Source organism: Paramisgurnus dabryanus, chromosome 24 (genome assembly GCF_030506205.2).
Source record: "Paramisgurnus dabryanus chromosome 24, PD_genome_1.1, whole genome shotgun sequence".
NCBI classification, from domain to species: Eukaryota; Metazoa; Chordata; class Actinopteri; order Cypriniformes; family Cobitidae; genus Paramisgurnus; species Paramisgurnus dabryanus.
The window spans coordinates 10740586-10763432 of record NC_133360.1 but is presented as its reverse complement, the minus strand read 5'-3'; the positions used below and the strand labels follow the sequence as shown (position 1 = coordinate 10763432).

Below are 22847 nucleotides of genomic sequence, written 5' to 3'. Positions count from 1 at the left end.
TATATTTGCCATAGGACATTTATAAAATATCTTCTTGGAACGTGATGTTTACTTAATATCCTAACGATTTATTGAAAATCGATAACTTTAACCCATAGCCTACAATGTATTGCTGGAATTGCTACAGATATTCCCACGCTACTCTTGAATGGTTTTGTGGTCTAGCCTAGGGTCACATTTAGTAAATTCTTTTTTTAATGTCAAAGTCATACATTATATGAAAATCATAATTTTTGTTATATATTTATGTTATCTATCTTATTCTGTTCATTTAAAAGCAACACATAACCACTTAATATGAAACGAAAGTGAAACATTTTATGTTCTGCAAGCAAAGTTACGAATCCCACCACTGAACAGGCTTACCTCATGAATATTAATTAGATACGTGACCAAAAAGGAAGTGCGCTGCAAGAACCGACAGCCGGATGACATCAAAGTACCGCGAGAACGATTCGAGAAATCATACGAAGTGTAATTTCGTCTCGCTCTCGCGGAGCATTGACGTCATCCGACCTGACAGTTCTAGCTAGCGGTGCCGCATGAAGTCGAATGATTTGTATTATGAATATTAATAGACACACGCGAGTGGACGATTCACAAACATAAATATCAACGTCATCATGATATCATTATAAACCAAAATCATCGTACGAATACGATTTGGCGTTCAACTCTTTCAGTATTTGAATCATCATTATATTTGTTTATTATTGTGAAATACTTGACTAATGTTTGACTTCTAACAACAACAAGTCGTCTGTCTGTACTGTACTGTAGGTGTTTATGGTGAGATGTTTATCTTGTTTAAACCACACCCCTGAGTTTTTAACCGGTGAGCTCACGTCGCCCGCGCTCACTGACACGGTGTGCCTCGACAGGTAAGCGCTTGCTAACGATATTCACTAACTTTATTACAATGCAGACATTTAGAGATTAATAATAATGCAGGGTATTTGTAATAAACCAGCTATGTTTAAGCTCATACTTTTATTGCAATGCTAATGAGACTTTCATTATATGGAAATTAACCTACACGTGTACGTTTTTATAATAATGTACTGTGCATATGTATGATCTTATTTATTTAGTGTTTTATACAATTTTGTATTTATTCCAAATAAGTAAATGTCTTGTTATTTTAACTTACATAAAAATGCTGTAGTATATATTTTTTTAAACCTTACTATAGTAATACTACAGTATTCACTACAATTTTAATATTTATCATAGTTAAAAATACAGAATATTATAGTATATATTTACAAAGTGTACCAATTACTATAATATACTGAAGTATAAGACAGTATTTTTTCATCTGGGAAGGGATGGTAATTGTTGAGTCATTTAGGTATTTATAGTCGAATCATACAATCTGTAAATTGTTAACCAAGTCTGTTAACCCTGCTGGAAATACCAGCAAGACCAGCATGTGTTTTGGTGCTGGTTTTCTGGTGACCATCAGCTGAACCAGAAGCCAACCAGCATGGGAATTATGCTGGTCTATGCTGTTTTTTAAAAGGGTCAGTACTGCTTTTACTGTTAAATAATCTTACATATCTATCGCCTGATAGATTTGTTCAAAACTTACCAAATATTCATGTTTTAATTTCTTATTCATTATTATCTCATGAATATTAATTATTGAAATTAACAAGTGATTGAAATAATTCATTATTAAATTATTAAAATAAGCTATTATTATTAGTAGTAGTAGTAGTATTAGTATTATTAATAAAATAATAATAATTATAATAATAATTATTATTATTATATGGCTAGTGATGGATACCCAGAACTCTTTCTGAACTGTTCCTGTTATCCAATACCATTACAAAACCTGCCAGGCCATAGAGCTTTGTGTGAAGGCATGAATAATTTGCATACTTTCCATGTGTTTTTCATAGATTTGATGACTCAAAAATTCCGAAAATAGAATAAAGAGTAGATATGTAAATATGTCCCAACTCGTACAGGAAAAACAGATAATACTAAAAATGTTTACCTTGCTTTGGACAGGCGTGTCTGCTAAAAAGGTAAATGTAAATACATACACGTGTTGTTAAAGGTATAGTTCACCCAAAAATGAAAATGATGTCATCATGTCCTCACTCTCATGTTGTTACAAACCTGTATAAATGTCTTTGTTCTGATGAACACAAAGGAAGATATTTTGAGAAATGATTATAACCAAACCAATCATGAGCACCCTTCACTTTCATAATAAGACGAATACTATGGAAGTGAATGGGGCTCATGAACGAAACAATCTTCAAAATATCTCCCTTTGTGTTTATCTGAACAAAGACATTTATACAGGTTTGTAACAACATGATTCATTTTAATTTGGTAAACTATGCCTTTAAAAATATACCTTATTTATCAGATTATATATTTTACTATAGGACACACACACTGACTGGATGTCATGGCTTTGGCCTCACCTCAAGACAATGGCAGTCCAGCATTCAGCTGGGTTGCAGACTTCCAGCGTAGCTGCGTTTTAAGGAACGGAATCGTTCCGGAATGGTTCCACGGCACTATTTCCAGAAAGTAAGGGTCATACTTACATAAACAAAGTGTGGAACAAGTACATATTTGCTCATAGAGTATGTTTGTTCTTTAATTATCGTAGACATGATGATGATGTCAGAAAGCAGAAAATCAGGTTGAACGTAACATGCACATACCAGACAGGTAATGTTTTTATCTCTAATCTGCTGCAGGGCCGCGGAGGAAATATTGATGTGCAAACCACCCGGCTACTTCCTCATTCGAATAAGCGAGAGCAGGGTGGGATACACGCTATCACATCGGTAAGTTAGTTTGAATGTGCTCGGTTATCTTCTCTGTGTTGTGAAGATATGACGTTGTTTACATAACCCAGATGAATCAAACAAAGTGTCTGTATGTTTATCTTCTACCGAATGATTTACCTCTAGAGATGAAGACCGTTGTAGACACTTCATGATTGACATGTTGCCGGATAACCAATACGTAATAGTGGGCGAAAACAACAAACATCGTTCTCTTCACGACCTTGTGGCCTTTCATCGTGGGACCCCCATCCCACCCTCCAGCCAACTGCTGACCGTGGCCTGCGAACAGGTGACATTTACAAAAACCAACAATATGGGTTTCAATGAACGTATGTTGCTTTGTGTGATAGTCAAAGTTGCTTTGAACTTTGATCTGGAAATTTTAAGGAACTAAATCTTCAGCTTTATAGATAAACAAATTTGCTTACACAACAGAGAACAGGAACAGTTTTCCACTATTACATTAGTCATTGTGTTCATGTAGCTTAGAATTGCATTAGCAGCACGAAAGGTTGTGGTTCGATCTCAGGAAACACAATGTATTGGTGCAATGCATCACTATAAGTTAGTTTGGGTGCATAAATGTGACCCTGGACCATAAAACCAGTCATAAATCTGTTGAAATTGAGATTTATGCATCATGAATAAATAAGCTTTCAATTGATGTATGTTTTTTTAGGATAGGACAATTTATGGCCGATAAACAATGATTATGAAAATCGATTTTTAAATAAAATATTAAGAGAATCACCTGTTAAAGTTGTCCAAATGAAGTCCTTAGCAACACATATTACTAATGATAAATACATTTTCGATATATTTACGATAAATAATGTACAAAATATCTTTATGAAACATGATCTTTACTTAATATCCTAATGATTTTTGGCATATAACATTGATCATTTTGACCCATACTACAGGGCTAGTCAACTGGCGGCCCGCGGGCCAAATGCGGCCCTCCAATCATCTTTATCCGGTCCGCCGGTCATCTTTGTTGGACTTATGCTGCATTTACACTAACCGCGTTTCATGCGTCAAAATCGCATCTACCGCGCCTAGTTTGCCGCTTGAACAGTTTGAATGCATTCGCGCGTGTAGAAAGTAGTAGACGCGCGGAAAAACCAAGCATTTGACGCGTGTCATAGGCAAACTCCCCTTCTTGTGGGAGGGGCAAGTGCTATGCGGTTGTCTGTTTGCAAGATGGCTGATGTTGATTGTGCATTTATCGAGAGAGTTACCGGTTTGTATTTGGTAACCTTATTATAGGGGGGAAAAAAACGGGGCGGGTCGATAAACGTTACGTGACTCAAAAGTTAAATGTGTATTACAACTTACCAAGTTGCCCGATGTCCTCACTGACACTTTTCCAAGCGAGGTCCTTTTTATTCCTGTCTCTATAGAAAAAAGAACTTGTGTCATATAGCTCCGGTTGATTGCTTACGGACAATATCAAGCGTTCCTTCAAGTTGAATGAGTGACTCCGGGCGGGGCTGCCGCCACAGCAGAAAGCAGGCTTCTGATTGGTTAACGCGGCGCGAAATTCCGCCAAAGTTCAAATTTGTCAACTCGGGCGTCAGCCAGCAATTCGCGTCAAACGCAAAATGCACAAAAAACAACATTTGTGAACTAGACGCGCGAATTTCCGCGCCGCACTAAATACCTCATCTGCGCAGCGAGACCTCCAGACGCGCATCAACGCATCTTCACATTGACTTAACATTGAAATCACTCACACTTCACGCCTCTACCGTGGATGGTGTAAACGCAGCATTTAAGGAACAGTATGTAGGATTGTGGCCAAAACTGGTACTGCAATCACAAAACTTGTGGCTAAAACTGGTACTGCAATCACACAACTGGTGGCCAATAACAAAATGACAACATAAACATCAGTTGAGGGCTGCAACTCCACTTTCTAAATGACAATATCCTGGCCAGACCACTGTTGTCAGTGATATAAGTGTTTATAATGAAAATGATTTCTTAATGTCTAGTGACATATCAGGGCCATTTTATGATTAATTTATATACATTTCTTATATACTGTTCCTTTAAAATCAGCATATTACTGTACATGACAAATGACAGCGAATAAACAATTTTTGTGCAATGTTCATAGTTGAACTATTAACATTGGCTCTTGGATTGTTAAACTACAATTGTTTTTAAAATATAAAAAAATAGTTTTCAGTAATTAAAAGGCAAAATGCTGGATACAAGATGTGTGCATCTTTTTGAAAACGCATGTTTTTTAATATATGACCTGACCTGTAACAAAAACAACATAAGTTATAACATATAATAATAATAATATAAAATAGGTAAAAGTAAATTTTTTTTTGTAAAAATAGGGTAAAAATTTGGCCCGCTTCATATTTACAATTTTTAAATTGGGCCCTCAAAGAAGAGCAACTGAAGATCCCTGCCATACTAGGTATTGTTTCCTATTGCTACAAATATACCCGTGCGACTTATGACAGTTTTTGTGGTCCAGGGTCACAAATGTGAAAATAAATAGCTCTTGTTAAAGTAAACGTGACTCTCATTTTTTTCACAGGGTGACAAAACTAGCTATTCAGAATTGCTTTTTCCCCAAAGGAGAAACATTAACCCTGTGCGAATTGCACGGACGAATTCTTTACCACAAGAATGTGCAGCACCTCTCTCGAATATCTCCGGGCCCAAACCGACCTCGCCCGTCCAAAACGAATCACCGACACTATGCACAAGCCCCAGCACAGGACTTTATCCTTGCTTGCAGACAGAACTGACCCCCCTTAATCTACAAAGCATGGTAACGTACAAATAATACAAATTAAATCGTACTTTTGTTCGCTTGAGGTTTAAAAAAAATAATTGAAGATGGTTATAATCACATATCTGTGACCCTTTGTGAGAGTTGTTTTTGTCTATTTCAGGAACCGCCCGTTCCCAAACCCAGAACAATATGCATCTCCACATCACTAACTCAAGACACACCACCACAGTTACCACCTAGAGATTGCCTGCCAAGTCATCCGCACGCTACCACAGAAGTAGATAGATCGCTGATGAAAGTATGTCCTGAAAAACATCAGATCCCGCCCAACACACCCTCTGAAGATAAAGGAACCAACCGTAACCAACAAAAACACCAACAGCAGTCAAAACCCGCCATCATGAGCTTGGCTCAGATCAAGAGGAAGCTTAAAAAGAAACAAAGCCAGTCTGAGGAACACGCGTATGAAGAAATTCCTAAAGACATTTCTAACTCTTCAGGTATTGAGAACCTTCGACAACCTTCGGAAAATGACTATTTTAGGCTGCTTGAAAACTGTCCGTTTTCGAGCTATCAAAAATCTGATGGTATCCCCAACATGGCTGATAGGAAAATACAAGTAGAGTACCAAAATCCACCTCCATTCGCGCCTGGTTACTAGATAAAGAGAAACATAAATACGGGTGGTTTCCCTAAAGCATTTTATTGATCGAAAACACCGTTGTCAAAACATCCTTCTCATTGTTTTATCATTGTTATCATGTCCTGTGCTAGTCGCTAAGCTGTCATTTCAATTTCTTTGACTATGAAGTTCTGGATGAACCTGTTGGACGTGGTAAAACCATATTATGTGTTGATGTGTTTTGTGCCTGTGGGCATACATTTGCATTTACTTCTGGATTTTAATAAATGCTTCCTAAATGTGGTATGTGACATTTTTAGAAGTTCAAAAAAACTAGCGCAACTATGGCGTGACATTTAATTGCACACTACGCTGAATGGAAACAATGGGTTTCAAAAAGATATGAAAAACAATGAATAAACTATTTTTAGACATGTATAGCATGTTTGTTTGTTTTTTGGTAATCATGCAGTACCATACATGGGGATCTCAAAAGTATCATGTTGTTATCATCTTCTGTTTTTGTAATAGCATCTATTAATATTTAAATTCTTGTAATAATAGTAATAAGTTATATATAGTAAAAAGTTTTCTTTGTAATTATTTAACACGAATGGTTTAATGATATGTCTAAGTGTTCATTAAATGAACTTTTAATCTAGACGGAATGCAGTGAGGTGACTCGACACCTTATATGGGTCAACAAAAAACATCTTGAAATTCTTAAAAGAGATCTCATTTGTGTGTACATGGGGACCGTGCAAATAATACCAGTCATTTTTTGGCCTTGTGTATCAAACAAATTTGTTTTGAAAATCTTAAATAGCAGAAAGTTTGTACTATGATACCGTAAAGCTGATTTCTTGTCATTGCTTTTTTATGTATGTGGGCAATATTGTAACTAAACATAATCATGCTTATAGACCATTTATAAACAACACTGATCCAGAAGCACTTACTGTTTTAGTTTTTTAACACTGAACAAAATATTAATATTAATTAATATCAAAATAAATCCAACAGAAAAACTTGAACTGAATAAAAATGTTAAATAAATGTGAACTAAAAAACAACAGAAAGTGCTTCTGGACCTGTGTTGTTTACATCTTTCAAAATGGTCCATAATACTTTAAATGAGAGAGAGAGAGAAAGAGAGAGAGAGAGAGAACAACAAAGAAAGAGACAGTGAGAAAGAGAGACCCATTGAAAGAGGGAGAGAGAAAGCTCTTGATACTCTGTCTATCTATCTGTCTATAATGGGTCTGTCTGTCTGTGTAACTACCACACGTTCGTCCATCATCCATACATCTGTCTGTCTATCTCATGTGTCTGTCTATATCTGCCATGTATATGTCCCTCTATCTATTTTTCTATCAGGTATCTGTCTGTCTATCTATCTGTCATGTGTCTGTCTATCTATCTATCTATCTATCTATCTATCTATCTATCTATCTATCTATCTATCTATCTATCTTATGTGTCTGTCCATTTATCTATCTATCTGTCATGTGTATATCTGTCTGTCTATCTGCCACGCACGTGTCTATCTATGTGTCTCTGTCTATCCATCCATTATCCATCCATCCATCTATCATGCGTCTGTCTATCTATCTGCCACATATGTGTCTGTCTATCTGTCATGTGTCTATCTATCTATCTATCTATCTATTTATCTACCTATCTGTCATGTGTATGTCTATCTATCTATCTATCTATCTATCTATCTATCTATCTATCTATCTATCTATCTATCTATCTATCCATTTATCTATCTATCTGTCATGTGTATGTCTGTCTGTCTATCTATCTATCTGCCACGTATGTGTCCGTCTATCTGTCATGTGTCTATCTATCTATCTGCCACGTATGTGTCCGTCTATCTGTCATGTGTCTATCTATCTATCTATCTATCTATCTATCTATCTATCTATCTATCTATCTATCTATCTATCTATCTATCTATCTATCCATCCATCCATCCATCTATCATGCGTCTGTCTATCTATCTGCCACATATGTGTCTGTCTATCTGTCATGTGTCTATCTATCTATCTATCTATCTATCTATCTATCTATCTATCTATCTATCTATCTATCTATCTATCTATCTATCTATCTGTCCATTTATCTATCTATCTGTCATGTGTATGTCTGTCTGTCTATCTATCTATCTATCTGCCACGCATGTGTCTGTCTGTCTATCTGTCTATCTATCTTATGTGTCTGTCCATTTATCTATCTATCTGCCATGTGTATGTCTGTCTGTCTGTCTATCTATCTATCTATCTGTCCATTTATCTATCTATCTGTCATGTGTATGTCTGTCTGTCTATCTATCTATCTATCTGTCCATTTATCTATCTATCTGTCATGTGTATGTCTGTCTGTCTATCTATCTATCTATCTGCCACGCATGCGTCTGTCTATCTGTCTATCTATCTTATGTGTCTGTCCATTTATCTATCTATCTGCCATGTGTATGTCTGTCTGTCTGTCTGTCTATCTAACTGCCACACATGTGTCGGTCTATCTGTCATGTGTCTATCTATCTATCTGTCTGTCCATTTATCTATCTATCTGTCATTTGTATGTCTGTCTGTCTATCTATCGGCCACGCATGTGTCTGTCTATCTGTCATGTGTCTATCTATCTATCTTATGTGTCTGTCCATTTATCTATCTATCTATCTATCATGTGTCTGTCTGTCTGTCTATCTATCTATCTATCTATCTATCTATCTATCTATCCATTTATCTATCTATCTGTCATGTGTATGTCTGTCTGTCTATCTATCTATCTGCCACGTATGTGTCCGTCTATCTGTCATGTGTCTATCTATCTATCTGCCACGTATGTGTCCGTCTATCTGTCATGTGTCTATCTATCTATCTATCTATCTATCTATCTATCTATCTATCTATCTATCTATCTATCTATCTATCTATCTATCTATCTATCTATCCATCCATCCATCCATCTATCATGCGTCTGTCTATCTATCTGCCACATATGTGTCTGTCTATCTGTCATGTGTCTATCTATCTATCTATCTATCTATCTATCTATCTATCTATCTATCTATCTATCTATCTATCTATCTATCTATCTATCTATCTATCTATCTATCTATCTATCTATCTATCTGTCCATTTATCTATCTATCTGTCATGTGTATGTCTGTCTGTCTATCTATCTATCTATCTGCCACGCATGTGTCTGTCTGTCTATCTGTCTATCTATCTTATGTGTCTGTCCATTTATCTATCTATCTGCCATGTGTATGTCTGTCTGTCTGTCTATCTATCTATCTATCTGTCCATTTATCTATCTATCTGTCATGTGTATGTCTGTCTGTCTATCTATCTATCTATCTGTCCATTTATCTATCTATCTGTCATGTGTATGTCTGTCTGTCTATCTATCTATCTATCTGCCACGCATGCGTCTGTCTATCTGTCTATCTATCTTATGTGTCTGTCCATTTATCTATCTATCTGCCATGTGTATGTCTGTCTGTCTGTCTGTCTATCTAACTGCCACACATGTGTCGGTCTATCTGTCATGTGTCTATCTATCTATCTGTCTGTCCATTTATCTATCTATCTGTCATTTGTATGTCTGTCTGTCTATCTATCGGCCACGCATGTGTCTGTCTATCTGTCATGTGTCTATCTATCTATCTTATGTGTCTGTCCATTTATCTATCTATCTATCTATCATGTGTCTGTCTGTCTGTCTATCTATCTATCTATCTGCCACGCATGTGTCTGTCTATCTGTCATGTGTCTATCTATCTATGTGTCTCTGTCTATCCATTCATCCATCCATCCATCTATCATGCGTCTGTCTATCTACTTGTCATGTGTTTGTCTATATATCTATCTTATGTATGTGTCTATTTATCTATCTATCTATCTGTCATGTGTATGTCTGTCTGTCTATCCATCCATCCATCTATCAAGTATCTTTCTGTTTATCTATCATGCGTCTGTCTATCTATCTGCCATGTATGTGTCTATCTATTTGTCATGTGTTTGTCTGTCTGTCTGTCTGTCTGTCCGTCTATCTATCTATCTATCTATCTATCTAGTCTCTGTATATGTCTGTCTGTTTGTCTATCCATCCATTAATCTGTCTGTTTTTTTGAGATAGATGCTTTCAACTGTAATGTTGCTGCAGTCTTGACTATGAACATGGCTCATCTTGGTCCCAAAGGCCCTCTTGAGCTGTATTCATAGAAATTGATCAAGAAGGCTTCTTGGTGAATGCAGCAATGCTTACCAAATTCTCAATGACAGAAAGGTTTATCCTGATGTTAGTGATGCACTGGGGCAAACAGCTCTCATCATCACGGCCACGGTATAAATCAGAATCTAATGTAGAAAATAGTCTGGGGTCGCTTGTTGTTTTGAATGTGTCGGTGAATAAAAACTGAAGTTAAATAAATGTGCCCCTGCCTATGAAAACCAAACTAAAGTCATTTTAGTGATCTACGTAAAATCCTCCTACATAATGCAACGAACATTCTGTGAAAATATAACCTTGATATCTAAAAATCATGTCAAAGATTGAAATCAATGAGTGAAATTCAACTTTGAAGCTCAGATTATGAGACTTTAGCCTGGATTTTAGAGGCAGGGTTACATATAATATTTAATTTAAATTAACTGTATTGACTGTAATTACTTTTGTATAATGTTATTTTGTAATGCAATGCACAGCATTTTTAAACAAATTGTTTTTATTACATTATGTTTTAGACATAACTGCTTCTCTATTTTACATTGTTAATTGTAAACAATGTTTACCAGTAGAGGGCAGCATTGCTATATAGTTGGTGTCTCCAACCCTGTTCCTGGTGAGCTACAGTCCTGCAGACTTCAGTTCCAACTCAGCTCCAACACACCTGTCTGTTATTAGCAAGCAACCCTGAACACCTTGATTAGCAGCTTCAGCTGTGTTTAATTGGGGTTGGAGCTAAAATCTGCAGGACGGTAGCTAACCAGGAGCAGGGTTGGACACCCCTGCTATAGCTTTGATAGTATACAGTATGTCTGTCTGACTACAGTGCATTGTGAGTATTATAGACAAAACATATTTTTTCAGATGGTCAGAATTTGTATATTTTTATTTCTTGTTCTTTCCTTTCTTCACTCCATTACACTAAAGATCAAGAACCAAACGCCTCCAGAATGCATCTCGGGTGAATGCTCTTCAGATCCAGTAACAAGAACATCCAAAGATGAAAGAAATGAAGAAACATTTGAGACACCAAAACACCTTAATCAGACTGACCGAAGTGTTGAACCTAAGAAGCCTGAAGCTCCAGAGGAAACCAAAGACAGCATAAGTGAAAATTAGATTCTTGCTCAGAAAGACCAATCAGAAGGCCTCAAGAGCTCTCAGGAACTTGAAGGAGCTATCGACCTCAGGCTGAACATGAAGAGAGTGAAATATATTCAACACCAAACCCAGCAGGCATATGACCGACCTTCAACGTTTAAATAATGGCAGTTCTTGTTTTAACGTTGATACAACAGTTAATGCTAAACGGTTGCAAAGGGTTAATAAAAGGCTTAAAAATCAGTGTTGAAATTAGGTTGAAATAATGTCAGTTGCTTGTTCAACAAAGAAACATGCATACTGCTTGTTTTAAAGCTAGCTTTCATAACATCACCACCGCAGACTCAGAGAACCGTCAAAAGTGCTGAGATCTTGTCCCAGATGAGAATTAGACCCCCAAAAGAAAGAGTTTGTGCACAATTTTAGATACTATAGCATTTTTCCTGCATAGATTAAAACAGAATTTTTACTGCCATGTCTCTGATTATCGCTAACGATCTCATACACCCATGTCAAACACACATGTAACCATATATTATAATGTTCTGTATGTAGCGATATATATTTGTATTTAAATTAATTGCTGATAAGGGTATGATTTATGTTGATGTGTCTAACACTGTTTTCTGTTATTTAAGGCTGTTGAACTGCTCGCCGCAGCCTGAGGCTGATCCTAATCTCCCGCTCAATTGTCACGTTGGCGGCAATCTGATTCTGTACCCTCGCCAACGACCGCGGGCTAAAACCACACAACGAAGTCAACTAAGTTAGTTATCCTGTTTGACTGATTTACATTTGGATCGCATTCAAAAGCAATTTCATACCTGAGGACACGTGCCAATGAAGGTCATACAAAGAAATAAAATATAGCACGCATACGCTGTTTTTCCTAATCATTGCACTCTGGTGCTGACATCCTTATTATGCCCGTTTTGGTGGGCGAGGAACACAGGTGCGCCGTGGTGGGAACGGTTGTGGATTAGGATCGCCACGCATTCCAGCAGGTGCGCTTTTCATCGCCAGTTCATCCCGTGTTCCACATCACCCGAAATCTCATTAAGCACCGCAACTTCTGATCCCCTCAGCTGGTTCTGTCTTACCATCAGGATGCGCTTGGCCTCCAACAAGCGTGAGAGAAAAGCTCATAACACCCGCCGACAGTTGCTAAGCCTCATGGGAAATCTTCAGGGACAGGCGACCATCAGGATGGAAAGACTTCGGAGGAGGCATACAAAGTAAGACGGGCCAAATGTGCAACAGTTTAATTGTATCCACGGTAGGCGGATATGTTTTTTTTAAACAACAACACTGCCTCCGGTTTAGATGGTTAGTTACTGATTTGTGTTATTTAAAGAAGGCGGTGAGTCGGCTAAACTCGAGTCAAAGGCCGTTTCTCAATCGGAAGGCTGCAGCCTCCGGAGGTCGCATATGTAGGCTGCATACGTCATCAAGTCTGGTTTATTTAAGTTAACTGAGCTTTACATTAGCAAGTCATAAGCATATTACAACAATTTACGATTGACTAAGAATAATTAACAGTCAACTTTTAAATTGTTAATATTCTGAAATAAGACCTCTTTGATGACGTATCCCAGATAGCACATAGTAATATAGTGAAAAACGGTGGTGTTTTCCTTTATTATATGAAAGATAAAACTAAAAATATATTTAATTAAGCTTTACTTTCTTCTACATATTTTTTATTTTATTTTTTTGCCGTATGGGTGGTCACAAAATGTAATTTTCTTGGTTGTTTTTGTCTTAGTAAGTGCACTAGCCGAAGATTTCTAACTTTAAAAATCAGACACGAATGTAGTTTAGGAGCAGAAGACCGTGCTTTTAAACAGAGAGAAGATTTTAGGAGTTTCGAGTAAGAAATGACCCTCTTCTCCAAAGGTCCACTCTTATTGCAGTTCCCAGTAGCAACAGTGTTATTTAGTGAGACATTTGTGAGATAAAGGCCACTCTACTAGAACAAATAAAGGTCCATCAGAGACACCAGAGAATCAGGCCACGGATACGGCAGGGGAACTTGGCAGAACCTAATTGGTGTATATTTCAAATGTTCACAATGTACTTTTCTCTGGAGGATTCGTTCATGCTTTGTCTTCACTTCAGTGCTTTGCTTGGGCAAGATGTTAAATCGACCAAAGCAACATCAGCTTGGCAAAATAAATACTACACTTCCAGAAATAATGGTACACAAAAAGTACACATAAAGAGTGCATATTGGTACCCCAAAGGTACACACATGTACCTAAATCCTACATATTATGACCTAAGGTTACGGTCACAGTGACGTTTATTTATGACAGTCTGACAGTGTACAAAACACCATCAATGATTTTCTTTTGAAAATAAAAGGGGAGAGAGACAACTAAAATAAGTTTTTTTTTTTTGTATCTATTTATAACAACATTCCTATAACAAGATCCTAAGATAAATCAAACCCTACCCCTAATCTACCCTTCAAAACAAAGGGTTCAATGGTTTACAAGCCTCTAACCCAGTCTTAAACCTATTATTGGCTCTAAACTTTATCCTACAATCTGATTGGATGATAGAAATGTTATTCCAGGACCAACAATGATGTTAAAACATGAGCATGTGGTACTTGGTGAAATTATGACACGTAAAACTGACATGTAGAGAGCAGGATGACCAATGCATGCATACTGCAGATATCTACATAATACAGTCTAATGAGACTTACACAAAGACAGTTCTCAGGTCTGACAGCTGGGATACTAAAATTTGTGTTAATTGCCCAAGTGGGCATAATTGTCATTCATTGCAACAAAATGACTCCTATATTTGTCACTAAGATGACCTAATGCACCTGTTGGTTTTATTTTTATTCACAGTGGCGAGTGGAAAAAGCAGAAGTAAATGCACTCCCATTGAACGGCGTCCACCTCTGTCAGCCAAAGATGTTAAAGTGAAGACCTGGCACCTGAATGCGACCTCAAAAATCCAAGGGTATGACCTTAAAGAAAATTACAGTTTTATGTAAAAACCGACACAAAGGATTGTCGGAGAAAACGTTTAAATGGTATCAGGTATGTAAATGTAAGGTTGTGACCTCACATTCAATTGTCCGAAAAGAGTTCGAACTTTAGTGAAAGTAATTTTTAAGTTTTTAAAATCCAAGCTTTTTAAACCACTTTTTAAATAACAATATACTACATGCATAAACAAAATATTTTGATTAACCACGCCCACTTTGTTTGAACAACTGTGCATGTTTATTTACGTAAAACAGACAAAATGTACAAATCCAAACAAACTCAAAGTACTAGTGCTGAAATATAACAAATAAAAATTTTCAATACACACATCTCGGCATCATTCGAAAACGTGCTCAAATGAGTACGTTTTCAATCTTCCAATGACATACACTGTATGAAACGCATTAAAGTTGCGCTTTTGCCTTTCAAATGTCCGTTCGACGATTCATGCGTTCAACTAAGACTATACAATGTGCTTTAATTGATTTATACTGGACAACCGATTACAAAAACCAGCCCTCCTGTGATAGAATCCACTGTATCGTACATTCTTCACTGGGTTTACATTCCACAACGTTTGACATTTTTGTTTCACATATCGTACCTGTATGACAAAACCAGGCCCTTATGTATTCAACTGCAGCTGTGCATCAAGAAAAATGTAAAAAACAAGCATCAGACGAAACGTAAACGTATTTAACATGTTTCAATACAACTGTTAGGGACTTAAGGCCGAAGTATGGTCCATTTTTACGCATACACGATGGTCGCAAATTTTGTCATCAGAAAAGTATGCGTGCAATGTGCGCACTGCCGGATTTTTGAAACCATACATAATTTGTATGCCAAGGTCGCAATTTTTATCATCAGAATAGTACGCACGCATTGTACGCGCAGTGCTACATTTTTGTAACCGCACATACAGTACTTTTTGTACGTGTGGCTCGCGCATGCGCCTACAGGAGAATCTAGTCTGTAGCCCAGGAGATGCAATTGCATTTTGTCGCAATACGCATGCGTCGAGCGTCTATGTACACGTACTAGTCAAATAAACTATGCTTTGCCAGGCTGTGAATAGAACGTATAGAAACGGACTATACTCTGGGCTTTAGATGCCAATACTAAAACATTTTTCATGGTTTAAGCTGAGTTGAATTTCAGAAAATACTCACAAATAGTCAATAATCATTCAGCTTACGAATCGATTTCTTGAAATGGTCTTATGTTGCGTTCAGACCAGCAGCAGTAGAGGCGTCAGGCGCGAGTGATTTCAATGTTAAGTCAATATAAAGACGCGTTGACACGCGTCTGGAGGTCTCGCGGCGCGAATTAGGCGTTTAGTGTGGTAGACTCGATTTCGCCTCATTCGCCCATCTAATTCGCGCGAATGGCACGATTTGAGCAAACGTGCGAGTTGAAAAATTTGAACTGTGGTAGAAAAACGCGCCGCGTTAACCAATCAGGAGCTTGCTCTGGTAGTGACGTGATTACAGAAAGCGAGCAGAGTCGCAGAAGCCCCTCCCATGACTCGAATTTCCCCGTAAATGTCTCGATGACTAGAATTTCGTGCGCGGCTTTCATGCGCGAATGAAGTGAGTAAACTCAAAATGTTCAAGCGGCAAACTAGACGCGGTAGACGCGAATTTGACGCCTCAAACAGGCTGGTGTGAACCCACGGTTAAAGTGTCAATGCCACATGTGATATTGCTGTGAAATCAAAATCGTGAAGTTGTCGCAGTGCCCTACGCACTTTCATTAAAAGTGACTGATGTTTGCAAAAGATGTTTATTAAATGTACATTCTGTAAACAGCTCTCATTGGGCTTTGGCTAATAAAGAAGTTGCATTCAAGGCAAATCAAATGATTTAAGAAGATTGACACATGCTTCTGTGTAAGTACAGTACAGTATGCCAACGGTGACATTCTCATATATTTTGTGCCGTTATGAGCAATAACACAGCCAACAGTTTCATAAAGTTAACGTTTTGTACATTTTTGTACAGAAACATATTTTTTGTCATTTTTTTACAATTTCAGAAATTAGGGCTGCACGATAAATCGCATTTGATTGTCATGCGCATCTCATCAATCCGGCCAAATTTGACATGAATTATCGCAGACGCATCGCCTGCGTATGGCCCAGCTTGTCAGTAAACTATGGGTTTGTGTAGTAAATGGCACTCCATCTGAAAGCAGGTGATGGCGATTTACTACTAATTAAGGAACGGGCTTTACTGCCGACTATCGCATGCGATTTATCGTGCAGCCCTATCAGAGATGATCTCAAAGCAGAATGAAAGAATTATACCCAAATATAAAAAATTAGATTAGGCTTTTCTTTTTTATGACCTAATCCTTTAGTGTTTTGTAATGCGCACATTCAAGGTAAAACAGACTTTTGTGCAAAGATGAATTTATGTAACAAATGCAAGGTGAAATGAAACTTGACTGGTGAAAGTGTGGTTGTTGACTGGGTGACTTGAACAATGAATTGTGTATAAATTGCTTCAGTGGCTGAGAACCTCATACTGTAAATCTAAACCGCCATTCTTCCTATCTAGTTCATTTTTTTACATTCAAAGGTAAAAAACTGAAATGTCAATCAGCAATTATGTCTGACATATTACAAAACATAAAAAACAAAACAAAAAATTGTTTCACGGTTGCCTCTGCATTCAAGAGGAAATAAAATGTTCATTTACTCGCAAGGTTCCTTTTCTTTTGGCAATTTTAACAGCTCACCATTTCTCATTTTTCCTATTCATTTTTTTCCTCATATTTTAACATTCCGTGTTCATCCCCATCCTATCCAAAAATTCCTGACCAGATCCCAAAGTTTGAATCAGCTGCACTGAAATACTTGCATTACCGTCTGAGAAACAGACATGCGAGTAACAGAAGCAGTAAGATGATGGATGGCTGGATTGGGTTCGCAGAGCCTTTAACTCTTTTGTTTTCAGGTTGGGAAGCGAAGAGTCTGGGTTTGTCTGTTTTCGGCCCGAAGACCGGCGGCCTGCCCCGGACGCACATGTGATCCGCACACATGCCACTTCCAGATCCACTGAAATCATCACCTGCATTATGGAAAAAGATGATTTGATTAAGTGCAATTTATATTACAGACAATATATTGCAATACATCTGGCCTACTTATTTCTGTATGCCCATGTGCAAAATATGCACACTGTATGCTCATCCTCACATACGTGTAAAAAGTAACGCAAATTCTTTTGCAATGTTTTAGTGCAAACAGACATAAAAATGTTTTCCTACTCATTATTTTTAAATATAGATTTTTTTTAAATAATTTTGATATGAATATGTTTATAAAAGATTAATTGCGATTAATCGCATACAAATTAAGTGTTTTTTTTTTGCATAATTTATGTGTGTGCACTGTGTGTAATTATTGTATGTATATAAATACACACACATTAATGTTTGTATTTAAGAAACAGTTACATGTATATTTATATATATTAGAGCTAAGCATAGATTAATCTAGATTAATCTCATACAAAATCAAAGTAATTTTTTGCATAACATATGAGTTTGTGCTTTGTGTAATTATTATGTATATATAAATACACACACATTCATGTTTGAATTGAAGAAACATTTACATGTGTATATATTTATTTATATTTTTATATATTCTAAATTATATATGAATAAAAAACGATATCTAAATAAAACATTTCTTAAATGTATGTGTGTGTGATTAAATATTTACACACATCACAAACTCATATGTTATGCAAAAAATTACTTTTATTTTGTATGAGATTAATCTATGCCCAGCTCTAATATATATATATATATATATATATATATATATATATATTTTAATATTTTATATTATAAAAATATAATAAAAGTATACCTAAATAACTTAAAATATACACACAGTACACACACATATTATGCAAACACAAACTTTTATTTTGTATGTGATTAATCTCGATTAATCTTTTGACAGCCCTAAATTAAATCATACTGAAATCTACTTAAAATGCTATGAATAAAAATATATTTTATAATATTTTATTTTATATTTTATAAAAATATATTAATAATGTTTATTTTTACCCGGTTGGCATGTTTTGTTTTCTTAACGAAAGAAAAGAATGATTAAATATGCAGGCGTTAAGCTGTTATGCTTTCAATTTTGTAAGTAAATTTATCCTGATAAAAATATTATTTATATTAATTGATATTTTTATTTATTATTCAACACAGAAAGACTAAAGAATATTCGCGATTATCATGCTTATTTAATATTTCCGAAACATCCTTTTGTTATTTCACACACACTGCTATACATTATTCAACTGCTTACTGGTGTCTTGAAAGTCGATGTCGTTTCCATTAAGAGCATTTCTCAGGCGATTAGACATGATCTTCAGCAGCATGATCTGTTGACGGATGGTCCTGTCTGGCTTGGTGATGTCAATGTCCACCTCTGGGTTATTAATCTGATTGGCCAGCCCGTCCCCCATGACCTCAGGGAGATAACTGCATAGAAAGCAATTCTCTGTAAGCCACTCGTGCTTTATCAACGCTTATACTAGAAAAAGTTTCATTTATTACCTGGCTTTGGTCATTCCATTCCAACATTTGTCACCGCTGGATGTTTTACCGCTGCAGAGAGCCGAAGGCAACTGAACCCAATAAAACTGCATTTCCTTGAGTTTACTGGAAACGTCTGTGACCTGGGAATTGCGCGCACAAATAATATTACATAAAACTTGTGAGTTGAAGTTGAAATCGTGGTTAAGTGTCCCTTAAAAGAGTCACACACACCTGGACCTCCAGTCGCGCTGCTGCTTTGGGACTGGGTTTGTATTCCAGGGCCGTCACCGTACTTCCTCTCTTTTTTGGCTCCTCGGATATTGAGCTCGGTGTGCCTTCCTCTCCGCGGTCCCCACAGGCCTTGAAAACCTAAAACACAGAAAAACAGTGAAAAACTATTTGACAAATACCTTGATGGAAGTAAAAGCGGTGTTTCAGGTACGGAGGCAGACAACAATATTGTATTTTGTTCAAATCATACAAGAAAAATCTACGTGTGCCAATTTTAATATTACGATTTCTTCCATCTTTAAAAACAAACCATGTTTGCTTTAATGTCTCTCGTTCCACATTTGTTTGACAAGCCTGACATAAAACTGTAACTGAGTTTACTGCAAAAAAATACTTTCTTACTTAGTATTTTTGTCTTGTTTTCAGTACAAATATCTAAAAATTCTTAAATTAAGATGCAATTCTAACAAAACTAACATTTTGATGAGCAAAATGACCTAAGAAAATAAGTCTAGTTTTTAGACAAAAAATATAAAATTTAAGTGATTTTAAACTTAAAATAAGCAAAAAAATCTGCCAATGGGGTAAGGAAAAAACTTAACACTTAATTAAAGAAAATTTTTCTTAAACACTTAACTCAAGAAAAATTTAAGAACATTTTTTGTTACATTTTTTTGTTGTTGTTAAAATTCCATCTAAATTTAAGAAAAATTTTCTTACCCCAAAAGAATATACAATTGATGTGAATTTGTGCTTAATATAAGCAGAAAACAAAAAAAATAATAATTCTGCCAATAGGGTAAACAAATTGTTCTTGAATTTAGTGTTTAAGAAAAATTTTTTTCTTGTTTTATGCACAAAATCACTTAAATTTGATATGTTTGGTCTAAAAACTAGACTGTTTTGCTCATCAAGAAAAAGCATCTTAATTTAGGAATTTTTAGATATTTTTACTGAAAACAAGACAAAAATACTAGAATTTTTTTTTCTTGAAAATAAATTTTTGCAGTGTAACACAAGAAAAATGTAAAAAAAAAAAATTCTTACCCCATTGGCAGATTTTTTGCTTGTTTTAAGCACAAATTAACTTTCTTATTACACAAAAAATATACAATTTATGTGAATTTGTGCTTAATACAAGCAAAAAACTAAAATATAATAATTCTGCCAATGGGGTAAGAAAATTTTTCTTCAACATTTTACTTCAACAATAAACACAAGAAAAATGTTCTTACCCCATTGGCAGATTTTTTTTGCTTTTTTTACATCAAATTTAAGTGATTTTGTGCATGAAACAATCCAACAAATCTGCCAATGGGGAAAGCTAAATTTTCTTGAATTTGTCTTGAATTTAGTGTTTAAGAAAAATGTTTAAGATTTTTTTGCTTACCCATTGGCAGATTCTTTTGCTTGTTTTATGCACAAAATCACTTAAATTTGATATTTTTGGTCTAAAATCTAGACTTATTTTCTTGGGTCGTTTTGCTCATCAAGAAAAAGCATCTTAATTGAAGAATTTTTAAATATTTTTACTGAAAACAAGGCAAAAATACTACGATTTTTTTTCTTGAAAATCATTTTTTGCAGTATAAGGGCCAACGCTTACTGTTTGTCCAATGTAAGCCTACCCAAAATGCACCCAAACAGCAGACGACTCCGGGCCGGATCCTTTAACTTCGGCCCGGATAACAAGGTGACAAATTTCACTAAGGTTATAAGGGGTGTCATGAGACCACAATCTAGTAAATGTAATGTTTTAACAACAGAACACAATGTGCCAGATACAAACACAGAAATGTGGATGTGTATCAATAAAGATCAATAAAGTTTTAAACCGATACTTTATGTGAAATCAAATCTGGCCCACACACAGTTTAAAAAGTTGCTCGGTTTTATTGTTCTGACCTTGCTGGTATAGATCTCCATGTTCTCTTGCAAAGCGAGAACGGCTTCTGAGATTCTCACAGGAATTGAATAGATCACAGTGTCCATGCTGGGCTCGGCACCAAAACTGGAGGCCACCTGTAGCATGGTTTCTGATCCAGAAAAACAAGATTAAAACCAACACCGTAAGCAAGATGTTAAAATATGTGTCTGTCAAAGTAACAATGTTTAATGTATAGTTTCCAGACCAATGAGATTTTAGCATGAGTGGAGCAACTCTCACCTATAAGACTTTGCCACTCGGTGTCTAAGTCAGCCTGATTGGCCAGGCAGCCCTTCATGACGTTTTTACAGTAGTTGGCACAAGGTTTGACTGATCCAAGACCTCTGCAATGAGGGCAGTACACCAGTTTCATAATGGCACGATTGCACTCCACACTTAGAGGAACCTGCGGGAAAGATGTTCATTAGTAGATGCTCATCTACATGTACTGACTATATATATATATATCAAAGTTCTTTACGTTATGTAGGATGATGAAAAAAAACTTCAGCCGGATTTTCACAGACAGTGTTACATATACAAAGCTGCAAAAGGGTGACCAGGGAGTGAATTTCAAGAGGATTATCCACATAATAGCCTCCAAACATTATGCAAATGCACCTGTGATTTAAAAATATAAAATATGTCCCCAACTAAACTCCCACCAGAGAATCTCGACCATTTCCACCACTGCAAATATACATTCATATATTTAAATAATGTTGAGCAAGCACTGTTGTGCCCTTGAGCAAGGCATTTAAAGAGCTTATGAAATCAAAATAGTTTTTTAAAAGCCTCTTCAGTGGCCTTCAGGGCACATTAGCTTTGATAAAAAAATTGTGTTAGCATATAAAAGCATTTTAAAATGTAACATTGGTCACTTAAATTCACCTGACGAAATGCTAATCCAAATGATTTTAATAAGAAAAGACAGCCTGGCACAACGTTCTATTGTGAAAAGAAATGAAAGAAATGACAAAAATGAAAAAAAAATATGTGCAATACAGTGCTAGCTGTAAGCCTTATTTTAATAGCTAATATCCTATAGCTAACCCTAGCTACTTTTTTATAGGGTGACCATACGTGCAATTCTTCCCGGACGCGTTCTGGCAAGGATTTCGGTGCGTCTTCCGGAAGTCGTATTTGTTGACCGCATACGCCATTCAGTTAAAAACATGAGACATACAATCGTAGTTTCATTTTTACCTTAAAATGTAACGGTTGCTTTTCTGTAATAATAATAATAATCCTCTATGATGTATGCGGTCGACAAATACGACTTCTGGAAGACGAACCCGTAATCCAGGAAGAATGGCATGTATGCTCACCCTATTTTTATCATTTTATATAAACATTGGTGAACATAAGTATACTAGCCATTAGACTGATTTTAATAGCTAATATCCTTTATAGCTAACCTTAACTAATATGTTAATAAAAAAATACATAAGGAAACATTAAGTATGTTAGCTGTTAGCCTGATTTTAATAGCTAATATCCTTTATAGCTAACCTTAGCTAATATCCTTTATAGGTAACCTTAGCTAATATGTTAGCATTTTTAT

At 36.0% G+C, this 22847-nt stretch overlaps 2 protein-coding genes across 2 annotated transcripts in view; one reads left to right on the top strand and one right to left on the bottom strand.

Moving 5' to 3' along the window:
• The first annotated feature begins 693 nt into the window (after nt 1-693).
• hsh2d (hematopoietic SH2 domain containing) lies at nt 694-6506 on the top strand. Its single transcript, XM_065244689.2, has 6 exons — nt 694-881; nt 2406-2553; nt 2727-2816; nt 2943-3108; nt 5380-5616; nt 5741-6506. Exons 2-6 carry the CDS (start codon nt 2429-2431, stop codon nt 6239-6241), a joined length of 1119 nt encoding a protein of 372 aa, XP_065100761.1. The 5' UTR covers nt 694-881; nt 2406-2428; the 3' UTR covers nt 6242-6506.
• An 8267-nt stretch (nt 6507-14773) lies between these two features.
• The window catches only part of gpc1a (glypican 1a), a 38337-nt gene continuing 30263 nt past the window's right edge, over nt 14774-22847 (bottom strand). Inside the window, exons 4-9 of the mRNA XM_065244681.2 lie at nt 21524-21689; nt 21262-21392; nt 19357-19494; nt 19144-19265; nt 18893-19068; nt 14774-17627 (exon numbers count right to left, since the gene is read on the bottom strand). Coding sequence (XP_065100753.1) covers nt 17419-17627; nt 18893-19068; nt 19144-19265; nt 19357-19494; nt 21262-21392; nt 21524-21689 — 942 coding nt within the window. The 3' untranslated portion in view covers nt 14774-17418. The remainder of the gene's footprint in view (nt 17628-18892; nt 19069-19143; nt 19266-19356; nt 19495-21261; nt 21393-21523; nt 21690-22847) is intronic.